Raw genomic sequence first — 10,007 nt, 5'->3', positions numbered from 1 at the left:
TGGCTTGGCAGGGTTCAAGATGATACGCACTGGTTCAGCACTCAGCATGTGCCCCACTTCATTTGCATGGGTGGACCACAGCTGTGGAGGTACTCGTGCCAACAGTTCCTCTTGCAAGTAGGAAGTGTCAGGTTCAGAGTACTCCTGGGTTAGCAAAGCCACAAGCTCAGTTTCCCTATGTTCTGGTACCTCAAGGTAAACACCATCTGGGCTACAATAAATCACGCATCCCAGTTTACACAACAAATCCTTACCAAGAAGGTTGACAGGTGCACAGGGGCTAAGAAGAAAGGCATGATTTTCAGACAAAGGGCCAATAGAGATGGAGACAGGTTCAGAGACGGGATGTGGGATAGGTTGTCCGCCTATACCGACAGCATTTATAGTTTCAGGAGAATAAGGTAGAAAAGGAAACTCAGCAGCCTTTAGCGTGGAGCGGGATGCTCCGGTGTCGACAAGACAGGAGACAGGTTTACCAGAAATAAGGCATTCAACAAACGGACCAGATTGGTCAGTAGCAAGCAAAGGAGCGATGATGTCACTGTCCCTCAGGCTGTCCTATTCAACACTGGGAAAATTGACAGGAAGTGGAGGTGGGGGCAGGGACTGGGGTCTGGGTCCTTGGCCGGGGCGCTTGGGGCATTCTGATTTCCAATGTCCTTCTTGCTTGCAATAATGACATTGGTTCCCATAGCCTGGGTTTTGTGGGCTCAAGGATCTATCTCTTCCCCTGAATCTACCCGGGCCTCCCCTTCCCCGTCCTCGTCCCCTTCCTCTACCTGGACCCTGCAACTGAGAAATCTGTAAGGCCATTAACTTAAACTCGGCATTGTCTTTAGACCGTTCCAATTTGTTATGAAAATGGTTAGCCGCAGCAAGGACTTCAGTCAAATCTTTAGTTTCCCAGCCAATAATTACTGTTTGAATTTTCTCAGCAATTTTAGGGTTAAGTCCCTGGATGAATGCTGCCACTATTGCTTGTTTAGCATTTCCGACTGGGTTATCCATTCCTGAGTATCGTTCAAATGCCTGTTTGAGGCGTTCCAAATAGTCACTGGGGTGTTCATTTTTGTTTTGTTTACAGGTATTTATTTTGGTCCAGTCTGCCTTTTTTGGGCAAATTGTGAGAACTGCCTGAACCAAAGCATTTCTCTTGTCAATAAAGTCTTGGCCAATCCCTGGGTTTTGATCTGGCCAAGTACAGGCAGCATACAGACGTAGCATAGTTTCCTTGGGCAAAATCGATCGCATGAGCTGATTAATGTCAGCCCATGTTGGATTATAACAATTTATAACAGTCTGCAATTCTTCCTGAAATTTTTCTGGGTCTTCCCTGATTTTGGGGAATTTTTGAGTTAAATTGTAGAGATCACCTGGAGTCCAGGGTGCATGCACGGTTACTATATTTTGTCCATCGGTGCCAATGCCTGGCATTTGTCTTAGGGGGTAAACTTGTGCAGCTCGGGATCTAAGATTGATGGGAGATCTTTCCATGCCTATTCCCATTCTTCTAAATACACCTGTGGTGGGTTGTGACCCAGGAGTAAATTGCCACACTGGTGATGATTGAGTGGCAGATATGGTGGATGAGTCCAGACTATTAAGCTCCGTGGATGGATTTACTGAAGGAGCTTCAGCTAATGAGTTACTAGCCTGGGCTGCAGCCTGATGTTGAACCGGTTGTTGCTGATGTGGGAGTCCCAGGAGAGCAGGGTTCGAACAAAGGTCAAGGATATCCTCTGCTGGCTCCGGTGGTGGGGGCGCCCCGGGCAATGCTGGATACATCGGAGCGGTGGCCGGCGTGTAATTTGGGGGAGCAGCCAATTTCTCCCGAACAGCTTGTAACTGCTGTTTTAATTTTTCTTGAGAGTCTTTTAGGCTCCTAGTTTGAGATTCTGTCCGCCTTTTGGACATTTCATCATACCAATAAAAGAACGCGTCCCACTGGTTTTGTGGTGTTTTGGATCCACGGGACTCTAAAGCCCCTCTTAAGTGCACTATTTTATCCTGATCAAATGTTCCTTCTTGTGGAAAATGCTTCACAGGATCATCCCTAGTATACCAGTTCCACTTATCCAGGTACTTGCAAGCCTCGGGAGAATAGTGTGTGTACATAAAGTACGCCGGAGTCCCCTTAGGGGGGACGGGAACTTGTTTAGACTGACTCGTTCCCATTTTCAGTCACACAGGGAGACGTAGGAGAGGCTTATTTAGGATGTCCGGGCCGCTCAGTGCCTTGCCCCGCAGTTTTTCACTGCCCAGACAAAAGGCTTCTGACCCGACACCGGCTCATAAAATGGAAATGGGAAGGGAAACACAAGAGGAATCCTTTCACTCCTGCTCTCGGCAGAAGCTACTGGGACAAGGGGTTTGGAAAAGACAAAATCACTCAGACGCCCTGTCCACTGGGTCACGAGGTTTCAGCTGGGCCCCCTTGCTTTCGACGCTACCTTTTTTAGGCAGAATCGGGGCGGCTAGACCCAGCCTTAGTCCCAGACCTGGTCAGTGGCTCATTTTTCTAAATGCACACACACACATTTATTCAATCACTGGGAAGCCCTGTCCACTGGGTCACGAGGTTCCAGTTGGGCCCCCTTGCTTTCAAAACTGCCCTGTCAGGCAGAATTGGGGCGGCTGAACCCAACCGTAGTCTCAGACCTGGTCAGTGGCTCATATTTCTAAATACACACACATGCACATTCATTCAGTCAGCCAGACCTCCTCCCCCACACCGCCTTAGTTAATTAACGACAAGCCCGATGTGCTGTAGGATGAAGGTGCTTCATACAGTTTCTCCCTAAATAAAACGTACGTTACCAGACACAAAATGGGATCCTTTACCAGACAGAAAATTTTAGCCGGCAGTAAGGTTCAGACTGACCTGTTTTAACAAGGTTCAGATCCAGTTACCACGGCCAAGTTGGGAGCCTACAGGCAGTCCTCCTCCGAAACCCCAATAGAGATTTTGAATTAGGTTTCTTACCTCTCAAGTTTGGCGCCTCGGGGTTCGGGGGGGGCAGTCTGCGGTTCTCCTTTCTCAGCCTGTGTTCTGGATCCGAGTCACGGCACCAGGAATTGTCGTGGAAACACACGCAGCATACTTTTGGGTCAGGTCAGCAGAAGCTTTTATTCAAAAGAAACTACAGCTGTAGGGGGGACTCCAAAGTGACATGGATCTCCCAAGCACTTGGAAGGGGTCCCCCCCCAAGAGCAAAATCAGGAGGCTTATATACTTTTTAACAGTTGCTTACAACTCACGTGATCATATAGTGAAATTAGCATGAAAAGCGGCTATAACATTACTTCATTATTTCTTTGCTGTAATCAGGATGGGAACTAATGGGGGAGGCGAGGTTAGTTCACAAACCTCCTTCTTGCACCTGCAAATCAGAGTTGTACATACTTTTTGCTATCTTCAAGGCCGCGGTAAGCGAAGCAGTTGCAGAGGAGTTACAAAGAACAAACACTTTCTCTTATCTGTTCTACTATACAGAGCCAGCAATTCTCCACAAAGCGGTTATGTCATCTTATAACTAAAATAGTCAAAGTTTAAGGCGCATATTTTTTCTGATTCCACACTATGTATGATTTCTGTGAAGGTGAAATTAACAGCATGCATACAGAATCAATTTTTTATGGTGACAATCTTGCTGATCAGGGAGGAAGCCATGCATCTGATGCTGTCTTTTCTGTTACTGAAAATAAATTTGGCTCTCAGGGCAACTTTCTGCAGTAAATGGGCACCATATGCATTCTGTTTCTAGTGAAAGTTTTTGTGCTAAAATGGGAAATCTTTCTCACCTAAGTTCCAGCCTCTTCTGCCTCATTCCTTTGAAGAGATTACAATAGATTCAGACCAAAATGCTGACGGTGCATTTTTGTATGCTCAAGAAGCCTCCAACAGTGACAATTCCCACCTTACACTGACACTCCTGTTAGAAGGAGCAGTAGTGTTGCATGGTATGCTTTTCTAGTCAGAAAAACTGATCTTAGAAGATATACTGTGGGTGCAACTACATGTGCAATTAATGTGATGCAATAAAATTGAGAGAAGTGTGAGGCAGAGTCAGCTTCTCCCAGGCACAGGGTCTACGTAAGACCCAGGACAGCAGCAATTTGAGCTGGGGCAGAGCAGGCCTCCAGCTGGCTGGGCTGACCAGGCACAACGTATACCTATGGTCAGCATCTACATGTTCATTTCAGTGCAGGAAAGTACTCCACCATAGGATAGTACTGGCCCTGACAGTACTACCCTATGATGGAGTTAATTTGTTTACTGCACCCTTAGATCAGCACACGTGTAGGCTGTAACTCATTAATGTGGAGCTAATTAGTCTACTCCACAGTAAAGCGTGTGTGTTACTGCAACCGGTGGGCACATCTACATGAGATGTTTACTGCTCAGTTGACTAATTTGACTAGTTATGCAGTAGGCCTCTTAGCATTTACACATGAGGTCCTATTAGGACTCACAAAACTAATAAACTCTGCAGCAGGGTAGGACTTGTAAATACAAGTGCTGCGGAGTTTTTTTGTGCGCAGCAGCTCACATGTAGATGCTGAGCCGGCTGGCTGGGGCATGAGGGTGCTTCAGTGTGAGGGCTGCCTACCAGCTAGCCCTGCACTGAAGCACTCTCTTCCCCCAGCCAGCCCCCTGCAACACATTGAGCCCAGTCAGAGCAGCCCTGGGCTGGCAGACTGACCCCCACAGACCCACCTGCCATCCAGGGCTGCTGCAACCTGGCTCAATGTGCTGCAGTCTGGATGCATGTTTAAACTGCATGCCCAGAACCTTTCCAGGAGCAATAAACTGCAGAGCAATTAATTCTGCATTTAATTGCTGCACATTAATGGCTCTTGTAGACATGCCGTGTGTGTCACAAAAATGTAAACTTAAAGAGAGATTTCTTCCTCTATGATTGTTATCTTTCTGCCATCTAAATCTGCCACAGAGAAGCATATCCCACCCACCCACCCACCCACTCCAGATGTGCACCTGCCATACAAAAAGTGAGGCAGTGAAGCTGCACTGAGACCACCCTCACTGCTGCTTTCATGCCTACCAGAGACGGGTATCTTGTACAGTCGTGCCCTCAAAGTCCAGGGCCTTCTCTAGTCAATGTCAATGCACATGATTAGGTAACCCAGTACAAAGCAGGGGCAAAAGGTTCATATGTTGATTTCACAGCAGTTAGCCCTAACTCTAGCAGTGGATCCCTCAGCTTGGCCTGTACCAAGCATAGGGGCAGCCCAGGCTGTGGTGTGTGTGGCCGATCCCACTGTTCCCAGGCATTCCTAGTGACCAGACTCCATTTCCCGGGCAGCCCTGGCAGTGGCAGCTCCTTCCAGCTGCTCCTGCCAGACCCAACTCCTCTGCCCCAGCATCCTTGCTCATCTGTCCCACCACTGGGGATGGGAGCCACATGGGCAGAGCATGCAGCTGAAAGGTTGGGTTGGGGATGTGAGCCAGTGGACAACAGTGTCCTGGAGTGAGATGGGTGGGTGGGGCTGAGATGACCTCGGGATTTTGGGGTGGTGACAGTGCAGGGCTGGGGCCAGAGCAGAGCCATAATCCACTGCACGCATGCCCCTGCAATGGGTGTGGGTTCTGTGGGAAGGGGTATGCAGGCAGCAGATCATGGCTCTGCCCTGCTCCGGCCTCACCCCTGGCCCTGCACTGCCCCAGGATTTTGGCCCTGGCTTTAGATGCAGTTCTCTGCCTGCCCATGGCCCCATCCCATCCGCGGGGCTATACACCCTGCCTGAGCAGCTCTCAGCCGGCCTCCATGGAGCCCCCGGGATCATGGGGTGGTGATAGCACAGGGCCAGGGCCAGGACAGAGCCATGGTTCTGCAGGCAGGGACGTGAAAGATGTGCATTGCGGCTTTACACCAGACCACATTGGCATGGCCCCATTATCCCAGGGTCTCCATGGAAGAGGGCTGGGAGCTACACAGACAGGGTGCATGGCTGGCCAGGGGCTGCATCTGGGGCTGGGGCTGGGATCTTGGGGTGGTGACAGCATAGGGCTAGGGCCGGGGCAGAGTTATGATCCACTCCCTGCATGCCCCTGCCCACCAAACCTGTGCCCCATTGCAGGGACATATAGACAGAGTACTGCGGCTCTGCTCCAGGCTCCAGCCCCACACTGTCACTGCCTGGCAACCCCACCTGATAATCCTGGCCTCGCCTGCTCATCCTGTTCCTGAACACTGCTAACCCCCTGTCTGTGGCCACATCCAACATAGGGAGTTTTGGTGAGGTGTTGTGTGGGGGAAGGCGTTGGTGACCCAACCTATGACAGCTCAACCAAATTCCCTGTGGCCCATGGACCCAAATAATTGCCTACCGCTGCTCTATAATACATCACTTGAGTACAGGGCAACAGAGAATCATGTCCCAATTCTGTTCTGAAAAATGACCAAGTTCCCTACTGAAAATGTATCCTTGTGCCCCCCCACTTCTCCCTCCAAATTGTTGATCCAGGAAACTCACTCTGAGTTTTAAGATTAGGTGATGTGACTGAATAAACTCAGTAAATATTGCAGAGTAGAGAGGTGCCATTTTTATACAGTCACTTCCTAGGATAACTGCTCCTTGAGAGTCTGTCATTCCTCATGGATTACTGGGAATGGGAAAAAATTGAGTGTGACATTGTAGATAATAATTGATGGCATTACTGAAACTATTAGTATCAATATCAATATCATCAAATTCTGTGCGACCAACAATACTACTAGTTGTGTCTTCACTGCAAAAATAAATACACATGTAATTATATGGAGACAGCTAATTTGAGAAAGCTATCTCAAGGTAAACTTCTACTGGAGATAATGCATAGGTAGAATTGACATTAAGGTTTATCTTAGCAATGAGGGAAAGCTACAGGGCTTTGTTTTTAGTAGACTTTTATATCAAGAGAGCTATTTTGAGTTAGTTCTCTCATTATAAATGCTTATTTTTTTTATTGCATTGAAGACAATATCAGTGTTTGCCACCTATTTTACATAATCAAATCCAGAAAAGACTGCACTTCCCTTTTCCTTTCCTTCAGTTGCAAGTACTTGTTCCAAACTCCAGGAAGGATGGGGTCCTCCTTTGCTTTGTTTGAGTATGTTACAGAAACTTTATGAATACTACCCTTCTACACTGTATATCACATTCTGAATGTTCAGGGGCTGCTATGGGTCAGCCATTTCATGGCACACCCAGGCCCTCAGCCCTCAAAACTCACAGAATATGGATCATCCCCACTTTGGGTAGAGGAGTCTCTGCAGCACTTGAGGATAAGGAGTATGATGTGTTAGCTCAGTCTACACATTTTGAGCTACCGGAACAGAGGTTCTAGTCCTTTTTATCATCTTCATTGAGGTTTGATTTTATTCTGCAAGTCAGAACTCTGCCAGTTTTTAAATGATTTTTTGTGGCTATATATCTGATGGCTGAATTCAATTAATTACTGTTGCATTGAGGTCTATTGCTATAAAGACAATTCAGCAGTACTAAAGGAGCAAAAAGATGTATTGCACAAGTTTTGATAATGTCAGAGTGGTTGAAAGCACCCTTAGGACTGGAGTGGCCTCATTCAACTCCTGAGCTTTCAATTTGCTCAGTAAAGCTTAAAAGAAGCAATGCAGGATGGGTCACAGTCTTTCTAAATTTAGTTGTGAAGAAGTAGCTATCAGAGCATTAAATCACAGGAATATTGACGAGTTAGGGATCTGTTATTTGCAGGAGGTAAAATGAGAAAAAGGTGTTCCAAATAATTATCCTTAAATGTTCATCATTAGAGAAAAACAAATTTGCATTGTACTAAGTGTCCAAGTTTTGTTTAATGTACTGCCCTAACAGTTCTTTATATTTGCACACAGAGTGGAGAGACTGAACGTCAGTATAAAGGAACTATTGATTGTTTTGTCAAGATATACAAATTAGAGGGGTTTAATGCTTTCTTTCATGGAGCCTTCTCCAATATCCTTCGTGGGACAGGAGGTGCCTTAGTGTTGGTGCTTTATGACAAAATTAAGGAAGTTTTTCATCTTGATGTTTCAAAGAGTTCATCTGACTAAAATACTAGGTGCACATCTATTTTCATGGTATAATGTACAGTGGCACAAGTCTTATTGTTTGGATAGCATGTTTTTCAGTTCCTCTGCTGTGTTTTTAATACTGTAAGAAATCACTTGGATGTGTTTCAGGAACACGCATGTGCTAAACTGAATATTTACTCTGATCTTTTAAAAAAAACTAAAGAGAGTTATTTGTTTTCCATCATGGAAAGGTGTACGTTGTCTTAATTCCTTTCATTTTCAAATCGTTTTCAATGAGAAACAAACATCTTTAATGCAGAAAGAAAGATAATCACCCATGACAGTGGTGCTCAACCCCTAGCCCGCAGACCAGATATGGCCCATGGAACCATATCATCCAGCCTGCGGGGCTCCCCACAAGTCTGGAAACTTGGTGGTGGGGGAGATGTGGCAATTAACACTGCCACTGCTTCCTCATCACCAACTTTCCAAGACCTGCAGGTCAGATGACATGGCACATGAGGCCATGGGTGTGATCTGGCACGTGGCCTTATACAGGACTGGAGCTGGAGCACAGGGCTGGGGCTTCACACTGGGCCAGCCCCAAGTGCCAGATCAGATCCTGGATAGGTCAGCCCCATGGACCAGATTGTGCCCTAGCTGAGCCAGCCTCACACACTGGGTTGGGCTCTGGTCACACATGTCAGAACCCAGCTCTTGGCCGGTCAGCCCCACATGCTGGAACGTGGACCAGCCCTGCATACTAGATCAAGCCCACAGATTGACCCCACACCACTCATCCAGCCCCTGGGGCCAAAAGGTTGTGTGACATATATTAGGGTACTCTTCTGACACTAAACATTACATTGAAAAATATAACCCCCCTTCCGGGGCTTTACCAGCAATCTGGGGATCCTGAGGGGGAATCCCCTCAGGAAAGTGGGAAAGTCTTCAGATAGAGGAATGGTTTACAGTAGCGCAAATAGATCAGCCTGTGATAATTTTTGAAAAGGCCAGAGTTGGCTGGGATAACTAATGAAATAGACAGGACCTTCTAAGAAGGGACATAACTGATATGCAGGTAAAGTGCTTATTCATGTTATCTCTTGGGCTGTTGGCAAAGCCTGAGAGGGAATTTAAAGCCACCCTTCCCTTAGAGAAAGTCTTCAAGAAGAACAGTCATAAGAGACCAATCTGCCACCCCACTTCCAAGTGAGTTTCCCTGGCATCACAGAAAGTGGTTGGTGGCAGCAGCAGAAGCTCCCTGATACAAGGATGATTGTCAACATGGAAGTTATTGGTAAGTCTGGAATGGTATCTTCACTCATAAGTGGATGATGGTGAAATTAGTTCATATGTACACAGGCAAATCAGCTGGACAAGATATGTTTGCTCGTTGGTGATACAATATTGCTCCTTGTGACATACTTCAAATACTACTGTCATGTTTATCTAATATAACCTAATACTTGTTATGATTCCATATTGTAAATTAAAAGATGCAACCAATTGCAACCAGTGGAATTCCTACCAGCCAAAGAAACCTGATCCAGAGACAGTGAATTAAGAGCTGTTAATAATAGCATTAAGTGAAATGTGCTCATGTGTATTATTGGAAATGGTACAATCAAACCATCCATACTGTCACCGTGATAATCCCATACAAAGCTGAGTGCCTGCTGAAATCCTGATGCTAAAACATTTCCCTTGCAAATATAAGAATGGTTGACCTGTCCTGAGCAGGAAGGGATAAAGAAAATAACCTAGCAACATATCAAAATAAGATTAGATGCACTTGTTCTGCAAAATAGATACTGAAGAGAATGACTGGCAAATATCTCACAACATGAAATTTTATATTGCTTATTTGAAAAAGAAAAAGCAACAGTTTTAGGGAGCACTTTTAATAATGAAACTTGAACATTTGTGTTGGTATCTAATTCATGTATTTGAATGCAGAACAAAAGTAAAAATGGA

The 10,007-nt window shown here is 46.1% G+C and overlaps 1 protein-coding gene across 1 annotated transcript in view; it reads left to right on the top strand.

Moving 5' to 3' along the window:
- Positions 1 to 8,257, top strand: part of SLC25A31 (solute carrier family 25 member 31) — a 24,022-nt gene extending 15,765 nt beyond the window's left edge. Inside the window, exon 6 of the mRNA XM_014520395.2 lies at positions 7,872 to 8,257. Within this exon, the coding sequence (XP_014375881.1) occupies positions 7,872 to 8,069 (198 nt within the window). The 3' untranslated portion in view covers positions 8,070 to 8,257. The remainder of the gene's footprint in view (positions 1 to 7,871) is intronic.
- The last annotated feature ends 1,750 nt before the right edge of the window (positions 8,258 to 10,007 follow it).

The sequence above is a fragment of the Alligator sinensis genome, unplaced genomic scaffold (assembly GCF_000455745.1).
Source record: "Alligator sinensis unplaced genomic scaffold, ASM45574v1 scaffold150_1, whole genome shotgun sequence".
Classification (NCBI taxonomy): Eukaryota; Metazoa; Chordata; order Crocodylia; family Alligatoridae; genus Alligator; species Alligator sinensis.
The sequence above is the reverse complement of the archived record's forward strand: the minus strand, read 5'-3'. Positions and strand labels throughout refer to the sequence as shown.